The 15,925-nt window shown below is 36.8% G+C and overlaps 1 protein-coding gene across 1 annotated transcript; it reads right to left on the bottom strand.

Annotated features, from left to right (window-relative positions):
* Positions 1–15,330: 15,330 nt before the first annotated feature.
* On the bottom strand, positions 15,331–15,701 carry LOC101538763 (thioredoxin-like). Its single transcript, XM_055122601.1, has one exon. The coding sequence runs from the start codon at positions 15,675–15,677 to the stop codon at positions 15,360–15,362; it is 318 nt and encodes a 105-aa protein (XP_054978576.1). The 5' UTR covers positions 15,678–15,701; the 3' UTR covers positions 15,331–15,359.
* Between the last annotated feature and the right edge of the window lie 224 nt (positions 15,702–15,925).

The following is a 15,925-nucleotide window of genomic DNA, read 5'->3' as shown; positions in this document are numbered from 1 at the left end:
CTCTCTCTCTCTCTCTAGCGTGCGCTCTCTCTCCCTCCCTCTCTCTCTCTCCTCTCCTCTGTGTGTGTGTGTGTGTGTGTCTCTCTCCCCTCCCCCACACTTTGGGCATTATGGTTTGCAATACAGATACTGAAATGTTATTATGTTTGTTCCTTTACCTATTCTCAGCACACAGTTTTTATCCAGAGAGATCATTTCCAACTATCTTTGTCAAAGCGGTCACTTCTCTATCCCAACTGCTTTCTTCCACACCACTTGAGGCAGGCTTCCAACCATGAACCAATCCTTCTTGCCCTTGTTTCTACTACCCTTAGATATTAGTCTCATATTTCCACAAATGAGTGTAATCATTCTATGTCTGTCCCTCTCCTTCTCACTCATTTCACTTAGCACTATACTCTCCATGTCCATCCATTGATAAGCAGATTTCATAGCTTCATTATTCCTAACAGTTGTGTAGTATTCCATTGTGTAGATGTACCATAGTTTCTTTAATCAGTCATCTGTTCTAGGGCACTCAGTTGTTTCAAGATTCTGGTTATTGTGAATAGAGCATGCTTGACTTTTTGACCAAGTGAATCTGTTAAATAATTTAAAAAATGGGAACACAGTATTATGTTCTTCTAGAATCTAGTTGTTAGGATTCAGCAACTACTACGACCCATTTGTTGACTAAGAAGTATTTTTAAAAGTTCATGCTGTAGAAAGATTATCGCTGGGGCCGGAGCGATAGCACAGTGGGTAGGGCGTTTGCCTTGCATGCGGCTGACCCGGGTTCGATCCCCGGCATCCCATATGGTCTCCCAAGCACCGCCAGGAGTAATTCCTGAGTGCAAAGCCAGGAGTAACCCCTGAGCATCGCTGGGTGTGACCCAAAAAGCAAAAAAAAAAAAAAGAAAGAAAGATTATCGCTGTTCTAACAAATGGCACTGACAAAGTTATTTTGTGAAGAGAAAAATTATAAATATTTTAGGTTGTGAATCACATAGTTTCTATCAAAATTACTTAACTCTGTTGTAACACTACAACAGTCAATTATATTATATAAATGAGCAATTGAGAATGTTTTCCCATGAAACTTTTGTGTGTGGGGGTAATAATAGGCAGCAGGGTATATTTGACCTTCCATCTATAGTACACCAATCCCTGCTTTAAAAACTGGAGATCTGTGATTCTGCTATTGAGGTCACCACAATATGCCTATTATGTTTCATTTGTCCACCAAAAACTTAAGCATTACTACTTTTGCTATAAGCTTTTGGTGAACAATGATCAAATGATAATCCTATAGACCAAACCAAACAAATTGCTTCATTCCCTTTTGGGTCTCAAACTGACAAATCTCTATGTATTTCTTTTAGTGTCTGGTCCTCTAAAGACAAATTATCTGTATCTAATTGATTACACTCAAGGAGCAGTGAAGATTACATAAGAACATGCTTTAAAATTTTGGATTATCTCTAACTGTATTTCAGATGGTAGTCACATGCTATACTATGGCTTAGTCCTCATAGATCTTACTAGATTATTAATTATAAATTAATATAAATTTTCTAAATATAATGGTTATATTCCCAGAAGTGGTATTGCTGGGATTATAGGAATGCTCAATCTATAGGTTTTTTATTTTGTAATGCCTGTATCATTTTCTTCTAAAAAGACCAAACCAATGGCATTCCCATCAACAATGAATGAGATCTTGAATTCCTGCAGTGTCTGTACTGAGATGATATCTCATTGTTTTGATTTGCATCTTCCAATGATTAGCAATGTAGAGTATTTTTTCATGTGCCTCTTGGCCATTTATATTTTTCTTTGAGAAAGTTTGTGTTTATTTCTTCTCCTGATATTTTGGTGGAGTTGGATTTTTTTTCTTGTAAAGTTCTACCAGTGCCTTCTATATCTTTGATATCAATCCTTATCAGATATGGGGTAAATATTTTTTACCCATTTTGTGGGCAGTCTTTGTGTCTTGGTCACTGTTTCTTTTGAGGTATAGGAGCTTTTTAGTTTAATGTCTCATTTGTTTATCTCTGATTCCACTTCCTTGTTCAATGGTGTTTCATATTTGAAAATGCCTTTAGCTTGTGTCATAGAGATTCTGCCTATTTTTTCTCCATGTGCCTTATGGATTCAGGTATGATATTGAGGTATTTACTCCATTTTTATCTGACTTTTCTGCCTGGCATTAAAAAGGTTTTTGAGTTCTTTTTTTATTTTAGCATATAGAAACCCAGGTTTCTCAGCACCACTTTTGAAAAGGCTTTTCTTGCTCCACTTCATATTTCTTTCTCCTTTATCAAATTTAAGTTATCATATGTTGAGGGTCAGTATCAGGATATTCAACTCCATTCCATTTATCTGCAGGTCTGTCTTTATTCCAATTCCATGTTGTTTTAATTACTATCATTATGTTGTACAGTTTGAAATTGGGGAAGGTGATGCCTACCATCTTCTTTTTCTTAGGGATTCCTTTAGCCTTTCATGGGAATTTATTGTTCTGTATGAATTTCAGGAGTATTTGATCTATTTCTTTGAAAAATGCCATGGGTATCCTGTTAGGTGTTGGATAACATTGGGTTGTCCTTGCTCCTCCTGAAGGGAGCTTAGGTTTATTGAGTTACTCCCAAAACAGTGCCCCTGAGGCACACCGAATTTCATCAAGGACTAATAATTCTATATTGCTTTTCTCTTTCCTTTATGTCGCTTGCATGGTTTAGCAATGTCCTTTTGTATAGACATAAGGAGACAGTTGATGCTATGCTGTGTAACATAGGGGTAAATTGGTTCCAAATAATATTTACTCCTGGGCATCCATTATATTCACTTGACTTAAGCCTTAATTGTCTTTACTTCCTAACACCCCCCAAAAAAGGGTTACAACAAGGGACTGGATGGACCCAGGGCAAACTGTAAGCTACCATGGCATCTGAAAAGGACAAGCATAAGCGCCATAAGTACAATAAGAGCATAGTCATGGAACAAACTCTGTCATGGCCCAAAAAGAAGTATTTGAATAATGACCCTTCTGGGGTTAGGAAAGACTAAACTGACCTAAGGACTGCAGTCTAGAATATATAGCGAGATATCTCCAGGAAAAGCCAATTTTTAAGTTTTACCTATTTCTTACTGTGTTCATACTAAATGACTAGAAATATTAGTAAGAAGTAAATTTACTATGATTGGTTAAATGGATTACTAGCTGAGGAAAGGAGAAAGCAATACACCCTGGAAGGAATCCTGCTCTTGAGCGGATCTCCTAGTAATCTATAGTGCTGAACCCTCAGATGAGATCTTGTCCTTAAATTAATCTCCTCCTAGAACTTCCCCTAAAAGAGTGGCTTTTACCTCTGTTTATTGTTATGATAATGTTCAGACCCACCTATGTGTACCCCCTTCGTGATTTCTTTATAACTATTCTGTAAGGGGACAGTTGGGACTATGAAAAAGATAAGGACTAGATGATGACTAGGAATAAGATAAGGACTATGAGGATGAGGATGAGGGAACTATGATGACTGGGACTATGACCAAAACTATGACAAGGATTGTGCTTTAAGGGAGAGATCATACTATGCTGGGGAGGAGAGAAAAATAAGTCTACCAACCAGCCTGGTGTACTGTTTCTCTCATTCCCCTGTTTCTCTCATCACCAGGGACCAGCTAGGGGAACAGGTCTCAGCCACCAAATGCTTACATCCTGCGTGTGCCCATGCCTTTCTTCTGAAACTTACAATTAGGGACTGCACTGAACCTGTATAATGCTTTGGGGAGTATAGACATTTAGACCATGTTAATCCTCCCAATTCATGAACAGAGGATGTTTCTGCATTTCCTTGTGTCCTCTTTTATTTCTTGAAGAAGTGTTTTATAGATTTTTTTGTATAGGTTCTTCACCTCTTCAGTTAAGCTGATTCTGTGGTACCAGATTTTATGAGGCATAATTCTGAAAAGGATTTTTAAAAATATCTTTATTTTCTTTCACTATTTGTATATAGGTAAGCAATGGACTTTGGGTATTGATTTTGTAACCTGCCACTTTACAAATTTATTGTTTCTGATAATTTGTATATTTATTTTTAGTTATATATTATTATTCATGTCATTTGTTATTAATTTCAGCTAGATTTAAAGCTCTGTTATTTTTTCTCAATTCCTCTAAATTTATTATATTATTGATGTAAATTATCAAAATTTTACTATTATTTTGGTGTGCAAGCCTTTTTAATTCTGTGTCTTTCTTTGTATCTCTTCACTGGGCATACTGGGATCTGTCTCTAATTCAATATATGTTAACATCCGGAGTAGTAGAAGTAAATATGCTCAGACTTCATATCTGTTTGCAAAACAACTCTTTCAGGATCAATATAAGGCATTCAAATGAGGCAGAAAAGAATGACTTTATCTACAGGTGAAGAAGCATTGATTCAATGTTTCAGGAGAGTTTGATATGCTATTCTTCTGAGTCTTCTGAAGACTTAAATATGTCTCCCTCATATGTACAATATTACTTATTACTATATTTAATACAAAATATAGATATACATTCTGTATTTTTTCTGAAGCTATGTAAGTGAGAGTATCAACAACAGTTTTAACTTCAGAATATTTGTGGGAGAGATAAGCTAGCAAGCCTTTTTTTGTCTTCCTACTGATGATTAGGATGAACTTAATTAGGATACTTCTTCGCTAGGGGCTGGAGCGATAGCACAGCGGGTAGTGCATTTGCCTTGTACGAGGCCAACCTGGGTTCGATTCCCAGCATCCCATATGGTCCCCTGAGCACTGTCAGGAGTAACCTCTATGCATTGCCAGGTGTGACGCAAAAAAAGAAAAAAGAAAAGAAAAGAATACTTCGCTAGAAAAGTATCATTAAAAAGAAAAGAATAGTTTGCTAGAAAAGCAGTTATCATTTGGTTTTTTTTCCATTAATATCACTTGATTTTAACTGTATTTGCTTACATGGAGTCAAAATACAAGGCAAATGATTTCTGTTTAGAGAGTATATATTGAAGAATAAAATTGTTCAATTTGTTTAGTACAATTGGTATTAAATAGAAGTTGTACAGAGGCGATTGGCTCAGATGTTCTTGGCAACACAAATACTCAAGGATCTCTGCTCTTAGTCCTTATTGCAGTTAATAACTCATAATATTCTTTCTAAAATATATTTTCTAACAGTATTACTTACGAAGCAAAATTATTTCTAAGAAATTGTATTGCCCACTTTGCTATTGGGCAAATAGTTGATTTTTAAATAGGATATCTAGAAGCTGTAGCCTTCTCACATTATAACTATCCTGATCTTATGTCAGGAATGACAATTCATAAGCAGACAATAAAGACATAGAAAGGTTAAAGGAATGAAACAGTTTGGTGTTTAGAAATCGCTTACATGGGGCAGATTACACATAAGAAAAACAGTTCTGCCAAAGAACATATTTACTACCATAGAACAATACTCAAAAAACCAAAAAGGTACTTGAGAGCTCATTTAAAAAATGAAATATTTACTTAAAAAACACAAATTATTATCCCTCTCTTTATCACTCATTTCACGTAGGATGATGCTCTCCATTTCTACCCATTTATAAGCAAATTTCATGACTTCATCTCTCCTAACAGCTACATAGTATACTATTGTGTAGATGTACCAAAGTTTCTTGAACCAGTCATTTGTCCTAGGGCACTTAGGTTGTTTCCAGATTTTGGCTATTGTGAACAGTGCTGCAATGAACATATAGGTATCACTTTTATTACTTGTCATCCCGTTGATCCTCGATTTGTTCCAGTGGGTGCCAGTAACATCTCCATTCATCCTTGTCAAGTGCTAATGTAGCCCAATGACATCTACTTGCTCCAGGAACAGAAAGAGCCTCAAATCATTCATTCAGGGCTTTAATGAAGAAGTCTGACCACCTCGTTGGTGGGCGGCCACGTGGTCTTTTGACATCCTGTGGAATCCAGTCAGTAATAGCTCTAGTCTAGCGGTCATCTCTGAATCACATTACGTGTCCGGCCCATCTGATTTTTAACGCCTTGGCAAACGAGACAGCATCCCTGATTCTTGATTGTCGATGGAGTTCGGACCTCTGGATTCCTTCTCTCACTTGAGTGAAACATGATACTCCTAGTATAGCTTTTTCAATTTTTCTTTGGGATACCTAAATAGCTTTCTCATCCTGTTTGCATAGGGCCCAGGTCTCTGAGCCATATGTTAGTGCAGGTAGAACGATGGAGTTGAAAATATGTGCCCAGTGCTGGAGGTTCTTCGTTCTCTTAACCACTTCTTAGATGCTCTTGAAGGCATTCCACACTGCTCTCTTCCTCTTGCGCAGTTCTGGCGCCAAGTCATTCCTCATGTTGATTTCTCAACCCAGGTACACATAGCTGCTGCATTCGGAGATGTTTGTTCCATTGAGAGCAAATGGAACATCAGGATTAGTTCATTTTTTATGATCATTGTCTTCATGAGATTCAGCTGCAGTCTGAATATTCCACACTCATGGTCGAAGTCCGCCAGCATTTGTGCTGCTTGGCTAATATTTGGCATTATGAGAAAGATGTCAACAGCGAAACAGAGGCGGTGTAGTTGCTGACCGTCTATCTTCACTCCCATTCCTTCCCATTCCAGTTGTCTCATGATGTTCTCGAGGGTGGCACTGGATCACCCTGCCGAACCCCTCTCTTTACGTCAGTGATCACTTCCTTGAGAATGGTGAGATCCCAGTGGTGAATCTGTAATGCAGCTTTCGGAGGATCTTGATGTACTGAGTTTGAATGCCCTGTTTAGCTAGGGGTTCGATGACCGCTTCAGTCTCGACAGAATCAAAGGCCTTCCTTAAATCAATGAACTTTAGACAGAGCGGCATCTTGAACTCTTGCAAAACTTCAATGAGTTTGGTCACCCTGTTGATATGGTCGATTGTGCTGAATCCTTTTCAGAACCCAGCTTGCTCACATGGTTGTCCTTCACCTAGTGTTCTACCTATTCTGTTTAGGATGACTCGAGTGAACAACTTGTAGACAACAGATAACAGGCAGATTGGGCGGTAGTTGCCGATGTTGTGGATGTCTCCCTTCTTGTACAACAAAACAGCCCTGCTGGTTTTCCATTGATAGAGAACCTTGCATTCGAACAGGTAGCATGTGAAGAGCTGAACCAGTATATTGATGAATACTGGTGGCAGATTCTTCAGGTGTTCGGGTTTGACCTTGTCTGGACCAGGTTCTGTATTGTCTTTACCAACAAAATGGCATGTTGAATTTCGGGAGGGAGGATGTTGGGAACGACATATCCATCCTGCAGAATTTAATATGTGGGCAGGTGGACGTGGCTGTCGAAGAGATCCGAGTAGAAGTCATGAATCATTCTCTCCATTGCCTTTCTGGAAGATGTGATAGATCCATCAAGATGTTGGAGGGCAGTCATCTTGTTCTTGTAGTTGGGGAAGGACAGGCGAGTGTTTCGAATACTTTCTCCACTTCTGCCCATTGGCCATCATTGTTGCTCTTCTCTCTTTGAGATCTTTCTTTATTGCTTCTCTGCACAGCTCAGACGTTAGCTTGTACCAGAACATGTAGGTACAGATTTCATTTCTACTGTACTTTTTTGCATCTTTGGGATATATTCCCAGAAGTGATATTGTGGGGTCATATGGAAGCTCAATTTCTAGTTTTTGAAGGACTGTCCATATTGTTTTTCAGAAAGGCTGGACCAGTAAGCATTCCCACCAACAGCAAAAGAGTGTCCCTTTCCTCCCATATCCATGCAGGTACTGGTTGTTTTTTTTCTTTGGAATATGTGCCAGTCTCTGTGTTGTGAGATGATACCTCATTGTTGTTTTGATTTGCATCTCCCTGATGACTAGCGATGTGGAGCATTTTTTCATGTGTCTTTTTTTTTTTTCATGTGTCTTTTGGCCATTTGTATGAGTCAGAAAGAGAGGGACAGACATAGAAGGACTGCACTCATTTTTGGAGTACAGAATAACATAACATGAGGCTGACACCCAAGGACAGTAGATACAAGGGCCAGGAGGATTGCTTCATAGCTGGAAGTCTGCTTCATGAGCAGAGAGGAGAAGGCTGATGGACTAGAGAAGGGATCACTAAGAAAATGATGGCTGGAGGAACCAGTTGGGATGAGAAATGTGTGCTGAAAGTAGATAATGGTCCAAATGTGATGACCTCTCAGTGTCTGTGTTGCAAGCCATCATGCCCAAAGTAGAGAGAGAGTATGGGGAATATTGTCTGCCATGGATGCAGGGGGAGGGTGGGAAAGGGGAGGTATACTGGGGATATTGGTGGTGGGGAAATGTGCACTGGTAGAGGGATGGGTGTTTGATCATTGTGTGATTGTAACCCAAACATGAAAACTTGTAACTATCTCACAGTGATTCAATAAAATTAAAAAAAAAGAAAAATATTTATATTTATATGCGGTTAAGCAAATAAAACAATGCAAAGACACAAATTAGTATAAACCATCTATTTCTTGGGTAAAATATGTCATTCAGAAAAACATTAATGAAGATAAATCTTGGATAGTGAGGAATGACCTTTCACAAATATTTGCATAACAAATGTCTTTTGTACTGTCCTAATTTCCCTCCTAACTTTTCCTTGTTTCCCAGTAATGACCAATAATTACCCTTCTTAATTGGTGTTGGAACTGGCTTGATTTTCTAAGTGGCCAACTGAGTCAGTTTTTACAAATAACAATATTTTTATTGTCTTCATTATGAGAGAGAGAGAGATACAAACATCCCTTTTATTTCTCAGTTTTCTAAACTGCTTCAGTAAGGGCTAGTCTTTGGTAAATCTAAATAGACTAAAATGCACAGTTAAGGAATTTTGTTGAACAAAGTACATTTAATTTTTAGATTTGAGGCAGCTTCTAGTTAAAAGCTAAAGACCATATCAGCAAAAACCAAAGTAACATGGCATTACTTTCCTTCCCAAATGGATCTAATTTATAAATATATCTAATATTATAGCTTAAAAACTTCAGACAAAATTCATACCACAAAATGTTCCCAAAGTAAAAGAGGATACATGACAATTTATCATATCTCCTCAGGCTACAATATGTATGTTTTGAATGTTATAAAATATTCTTTGCTTAAGTAAAATTTATAAATCAATTGAACTTATTATCTACTCTTCATACCTTATCAATTCACATGCATTTTAAGTCTTATTTTTGTTGCTTTTTTGGGGGGGATTTTTCAGTTAAGAATGTCAAAAGTCAATGTTAACTATTCATTCAAACCATACTTTTTCCATGTTTCCACTTCACCTCAAAGTGCATTCATTTTAAGAATTGAACAGGGCAAAGTGCTTAGAGGTTTTCAATAATTCCAGGAAAACATGTCTCTAACCTCATTCTGTACAGTTTTAAATTGCCACCTTATGTATTAATTTAGTGTGTTAAATTCATACAAGAGGAAGGCATGATGTGATGCTGAATCTAGAATTTAAATGTTCCTCAATGACGTACATAAAATCGCAAGCAATGTTGAGCAAACAAAGGGGGTTTTATGCACTTAATTAAACAAATTGACAGTAAAAGCTTTATAAATTATGAGGTTCTCACTATACCTTTTTAATTTTAAAAGATATTCTTCCATCGATGTACTCCAGTATTCTCTGGCACTGCATCATCCTTTTTAATAAGTAAAATTCTGAAGTTGTTAAATATTGCATAGAGCCATTCTATTTAGCCAAAATTCCATTATATGATGCTTTGTATCCAAAACTACTTGCTCAAATCCTTTCTTTTTTTGAAAAGCGAACAGTATTTGCTATTTCTTAGTTGATTGGACTACATCAAGAATATTTTAGAGAAAATCAGGAACTATTTCCCCCAATAAAGTAGATTTTGTATTTGCTTTGGGTCCATACACACAAAGATGCTCAAGAATCACTCCTGGTGATATTTTGGGACTATATGTGGTACTAGAGCTCAAGAAGAGCTGTGGGCATGGCAAAGCCTTAACCATGTACTATATATTTGGCCTCAGATCAATGGTTTTAAATGTAGATGCAGGTAGAAATTAATACTTTACTGTAACAGGTGTGACTTTTCTTTATAACCCTTGAACTGAAAAAATTAAAATATCCTTATTCTTTCTATATTTGGAAAACTGTCTTCTTTCTCAAATCTTAGATATCTTACTTCCTTAGACAGTTTGGATCTCTGATTTATAGTCCAAAGCTTTAGTAATTATTTCTCTTAGGAACAAGAAAACTTTAGAATACAGAAAATATATTTCTTTCAAAGTGGAAAGTAAGAAAAAATTATTTTCAAAATTTTAAGTTATAGCAGAGAGTGTAAGATGGCAATTAATATTATAGCAAAAAGAGCAAGATATCAATTAATATTTTAATATAATTATTTAATATCGTGTTTATAAGAGAATGTAGCTACAAAAGTCAGTTACAAATATAAGAAAATAACAATGATTTCCAAATACTCTAAAGCATGATTAAGTATATATCAGAAACTGTGAGGCATATTGAATAATTTTGGCTGTATTGTAATATACTTAATCACTATTTCACAAATGGAAGAAATTTGCAAAATTTTGAAGTTTGAATCACTAAAATTTTACAAAATAAATTAAAAACATTAAATCGTGATAAATCAATTAGAACATTATATATTCTTTAGAATTTTAAAAATGAAAGGAAATACAGGGGACATCATGTTATCATTTTAAATGAAATTTATATGAAATTTAAATGAAATTTATAGACTGAATCAGTCTTCTTATAAGTAATTCTCTTACTTATTTTGATAGGAGCTAAAAACAGGGAAACATTCAGAAACTATGGTTTAAAAATATTTACTGGATTTGAAACTTCCTCTAAAGTTCAAATTTGATATCCTTAAAATAATGACTTTTAAGAGATTTGATAGATTTTATTTTCTACTTATGCCAAATAACATTAAATAAGATCTTTGTCCTTTACCTCTCAAAATCTAGGTTAGTATGATACAGATACCAGCAACAGTAAATAGTTTTGCAGTCAGATGATATTTGGATTAATAGTATAGAGTTGCCAGTCCTGCTGGATTCAAGTGAAATTTTTAAGAGCAAATATCATGTTATCGTGGGTACATATTATGGAAAAAAGCAGTTGAATATGGTGAGCATGGGCTGTAAAATGTATTAAAGTTAAGTCTGCTTCAGTACGTATGCAAGGTTAATGTTTATATTTGAGTATCAGGAATCTCCTAATAGCAATTTTTCAGCATGGTGGGGTGTAGCTTAGTGGTGAAGTACATGATGTGTGTATGTGTGTGTGTGTGTGTGTGTGTGTGTGTGTGTTGGTGTGTGTGTCTAGAACTGGCAAAAAAAAAAAACCACCAAATTTGCTTTAATTATCTAATACCTAGGCATATTAAGCATGAGCTTCTGAATTCTGCTACTGTGTTGTTTAAGGAGCTCTCCACCAACTCATATCCATAACATTTGTGTAGACCAAGGGCAGTGGCATCTGTATAATGACATACAATCTGACACATTCATCCACAGGACTTTTAACAGGTTTTCCTTCTTTATGTGAATAGATATTAGTTTATGTACTTGTTTATTTATTTATTTTTCTATCTTGTTTGCAGTGATACTTGTTTTGGTATCTTTTATGTGACTAATGGATTTAAAGTCACTTTACTTTTCTCTGTAGTATCAATATGGGTTACTGTTTCACCTGAAATTGGAATTAAATCTTCAAATATATTTGATAAAATATTTAGCGACCTGTTTGTATAATCTGGATAATATTTACTTTAAGCCAAAAAGTATTTTATTTTATGTTTGGGGTGAAGGGTTACTTCTGGCTTTGTGCTCAGGGTTCCTCTTGTTTAGCTACATACAAGGCAAAAAACTTACACCTGCATTACATCTCCAAAGGATATTTTCATATGTCTAAAGCTGAACTTTTTTGGTAGAACAGCCTCATTTTTTTTTTGTAGTCAAAGTTCAAGGGTTGGTTGTCATTGAGCTGTGTATTCCCTTGCATTGTTTCATTATATGTCATATATGAGAGATCATCTGGTATTGGCTTTTCTCTCTCTAACTCTCTTCACCTAACATACTAACTCCACAAAAGTTGGAGGAAAAGGCAAAATTTCATCTTATAGCTTGTGGTGTTTTATGACCAAAAGCACTTAAGTTAGTGTGAAAATAATATGTTCATAGACAAATAGTACTAAAATTAGATTCTAATTAATCTATATGTCTAATATAATTAAATAACATTCAATGTGAGGGTAATACGATGTTAAATAATAATAATGTTTCACAAGGGAGGGTTAATTGAAATGTTAGTGTGTTTAGATAGAATAAAATTAGAAAAAAAAAGTAAATATTTGCAGTGGATCCCTTCCTAATTTAATTTTTCTATTTTGCTTCATTTCCTCCCTCTGATTTATCTTTGTTGATATATAGTTAACATTTATCTGTTTCTATTGAAATAGAATGTTAGGGAGGCTCTACCACATAACAAGCTTACCTTCTACTCTTATATGGAAACAGAAGGTGCTCATGTTTTTCTTAGAATTGAAATCAAAGAAGCTATGTAAAAGGTGCTTTTACTAAGGAAAAAGGAAGGCAGCAAAAGAAACAGGACCCAAAATGACTCTACAAGGAGAGTTTTCCTGAGCTTTTCTTATTATCTCTGATTGTATGCAAGCAGGGGGAGATTTGTTCATAAGATTTCTGAGGGATGATAGGATTTATCCCAGGAACAGGAATTCTACATTTTACTCATAAGGCTATATTTGGTAGCTGCTTTAGCAACTGTAGATTGCCATGACACAGGTATGAAAGCAATTTATCATGCCAGTATATTGGAATTATGGTATAATGAGGAAAAGTCAGTCATGTAGGGGGAATAAAGTCAATGAAGAGTTGTCTCTAGATACCATCTTGAAATCTGCTGGTATTGACAGGTGCAATAGCCACCTCTTCAGACTCATCACAGGGTGTCAGCTAAATGAACATGGGTGAGACAAAATCCTGCCAGTTCTCTATCTCACTTCTATGTAAAACTTGGCATTTTCTTGTTTGTCACTAAGATAAGTTGCAGAATTCTATTTCCCTTCCTAAAATCTTATGATTCTAACTGGGAGCAGTGGGAGTTTGTCACTAAATGATGGCAAAGCACGGGATTAAAATTTTGGAGACTGGTTTTCATTCAGATATACCAAGTCATCATCTCCACTAAGTTATTGTTGGGAAGAGATAGCAAATTCCTATAGGAATACAGAGATGGTTATTTTATTCATCAAATATTATATATTCTTTATGTTATGTACTTGAATTAACACTGAAATGATCAAAAATTGGATTATTTTCCTGGAGATACTGTGCAGTCTAACCTTTGAGTTAAATAATGAAAGAACCAATATTCAGGTGTGATGTGTCTCTGTGGGTCTCATTTAAGGTAATTGAACGTCAACATAGATCTGCTTAGTTCAGGGAGATGGGAGAAGCACCTGGGTGTTCCCATTCTCCCCGCCTTTCTCTCTTTCACTCTCTCTCATCTATCTCTCCATCTCTTTTCAATGAACTCATAAAGTAGGATTATACACACTCCTACTAACTTATATCAGTCAATATAATTTCTGCATTACTCAGGACTAGGAGGATGATAAAAATAATTGGAATTTAATGAATCATTGAATGAATAATATCACATATTGCTATATGGCATTCTATCCTGTCAAATTCTATTGTAGTTTCATATGTCCTACTGTAGTAGTTAACTTCAGATCCTAGAACATTAACATAAACTTTGTGTTAAATGAATACTAATATATTGTCTTATATATTTGGAGGTGGCTTATGGGTGTGACTCCTGGTTCACTGGAGACTGGGAGAAGTAGGCAGAGGATCTCTGCTCCAGCGACCTGGGGTCACACCCATAAACCACCTCCTACCGGTACCAGATAATCTCATTGGCCACCCTCCAGAACTCACGGCTGCTTTTCCCGGAAGGGAGCATAAAATGAGGCCCCCATTACCATGCCACTGGACTCCATGCCAGGCTGTTTACACTCAGGGTGCCCCAGAAGGGGGCAGGTGAGAGCCCTCCCCGCCCCAAGGGACCCAGCTCTCACAGCCAACTTCCACCACCCAACCGCCGCCATGCTCCAGACTGCTTTCTACACGTTTGGGCTGAGCCTCATGCATGAGTGAACATATTATTGCTGCTGCATGACACATCATCATAGAGGGAAATAAGTATATATGCCTCTTGAAGAGCCCAGCAAGCTACCCAGAGTATCCTGCCCGCACGGCAGAACCTGGCAAGCTACCCGTGGTGTATTCAATATGCCAAAAACAGTAACAATAACAGGACTCATTCCCCCGACCCTGAAAGAAACCTCCAATCGGGAAAGACGAGTAGGGAGAGGCTACTAAAATCTCAGGGCTGGGACGAATAAAGACATTGCTGGTGCCCACTTGAGTAAATTGATGAACAAGATGACAGTGACAGTGACAATGATATTTGGAGGGCAAAAGTCTGAAATGAGTCCCCTAATGTGAAATCTAGAGCATAAGTGGAGTTTGTGCTTTTGGAGACTGTAGGTTTAATTCATTTTCCCTGTCCTACATTCTAGAATTTTCTTGAATTCATTGAGTTATGATTCCCCTCCCATCTTCAAAACCAGAAATGGATGTATGCTGCTTCTTGAATAAAATCACACTTGCACTAACTCTTTTGCCTCCCTTTCCATATTTAAGGACATTCATGGTTATATTGTAACAGCTTATTGGAATCTACATTCCATTTGAACAATGCTATTTGGTAGGTATTCCAGGGAGATAGCTCAAATGTTAGAGCACATGAAAGCATGATTGAGGATCAGAGTTTGATCCTAACTTTTTATGCTCTCCCGTATTCCCAAACCACTATCAATCTAGCCCTCGTGGTCCCTAAAAGTACCTCTGAACCTGGAAGTAAATCATCAGGCCCACATTGCCACGCTATAATAAATGGGAAGAATAGTACTGTGTATACCATGTGCATGTATGTCTTGCTAGTAATTGAAAATATGAGGAATGTGGTCTACCACTGATCTAGAATAACCTACAAGTTTGTGTTTTAAAGACCCATGAAAACCAGTAACTCAAAGATTGAATAATTATCTAGTGATAAATCTAGATCTACTTTTACTTTAAGTGTACATTGTGTGTGCTACAATTAAGTCTTACCACATAGCTTATTTTTTTATTTGATAAGTGTTTTTCTTTTTTTTTTTTTAAAAAAAGGTACAATTAATATTTATTGTTACAATCAATGAGTTGGTTACAGCTGCGGAGTTATGTTATCAGAAAACATGGTTAGATGAATTCATTAATGGTGGCTTCAAGTTTTTCCTTATTCGCTCCAGAAAACTTGCCCACCTTTTGTCCCTTTTTGAATAACTGGAAGGTTGGCATGCATTTGACTTCACACTCTGAAGCAACATCCTGGCAATCATCCACATCTACTTCCAGGAACACCACATTGGAATACTTTTCAGAGAGGCTATGATAGAAAGGCTTGATCATTTTGCAAGGTCTACACCACGTGGCTGAGAAGTCAACTACTATGAGCTTATCTCCTGCACCGTTCAAGGCTTCCTGAAAAGCAACCTTGCTATCAATCTGCTCCACCATCTTGGCGGTGTGGAGCGTGGGCCGGCGAGCAGGAGGAAGGAGCACGGTGGAAGCGCAGCCCGCAAGGCGGATCTCGGGTGCAGACCTATAAGTGTTTTTCTTAAACCCTGGTAATGTTAACATTTTGGATCAGCTAATTCTTTATTGTGGGGAGTTGTTGAGCATGTTGTGAGTCATAGAGCAGTATCTCTCGCCTCTAGATATCAAAGGAGTTACCTCAACTCCTCCCTAGCCATAGCAACCAAAAA

The sequence above is a fragment of the Sorex araneus genome, chromosome X, assembly GCF_027595985.1.
Source record: "Sorex araneus isolate mSorAra2 chromosome X, mSorAra2.pri, whole genome shotgun sequence".
Taxonomy (NCBI): Eukaryota; Metazoa; Chordata; class Mammalia; order Eulipotyphla; family Soricidae; genus Sorex; species Sorex araneus.
The sequence above is the reverse complement of the archived record's forward strand: the minus strand, read 5'-3'. Positions and strand labels throughout refer to the sequence as shown.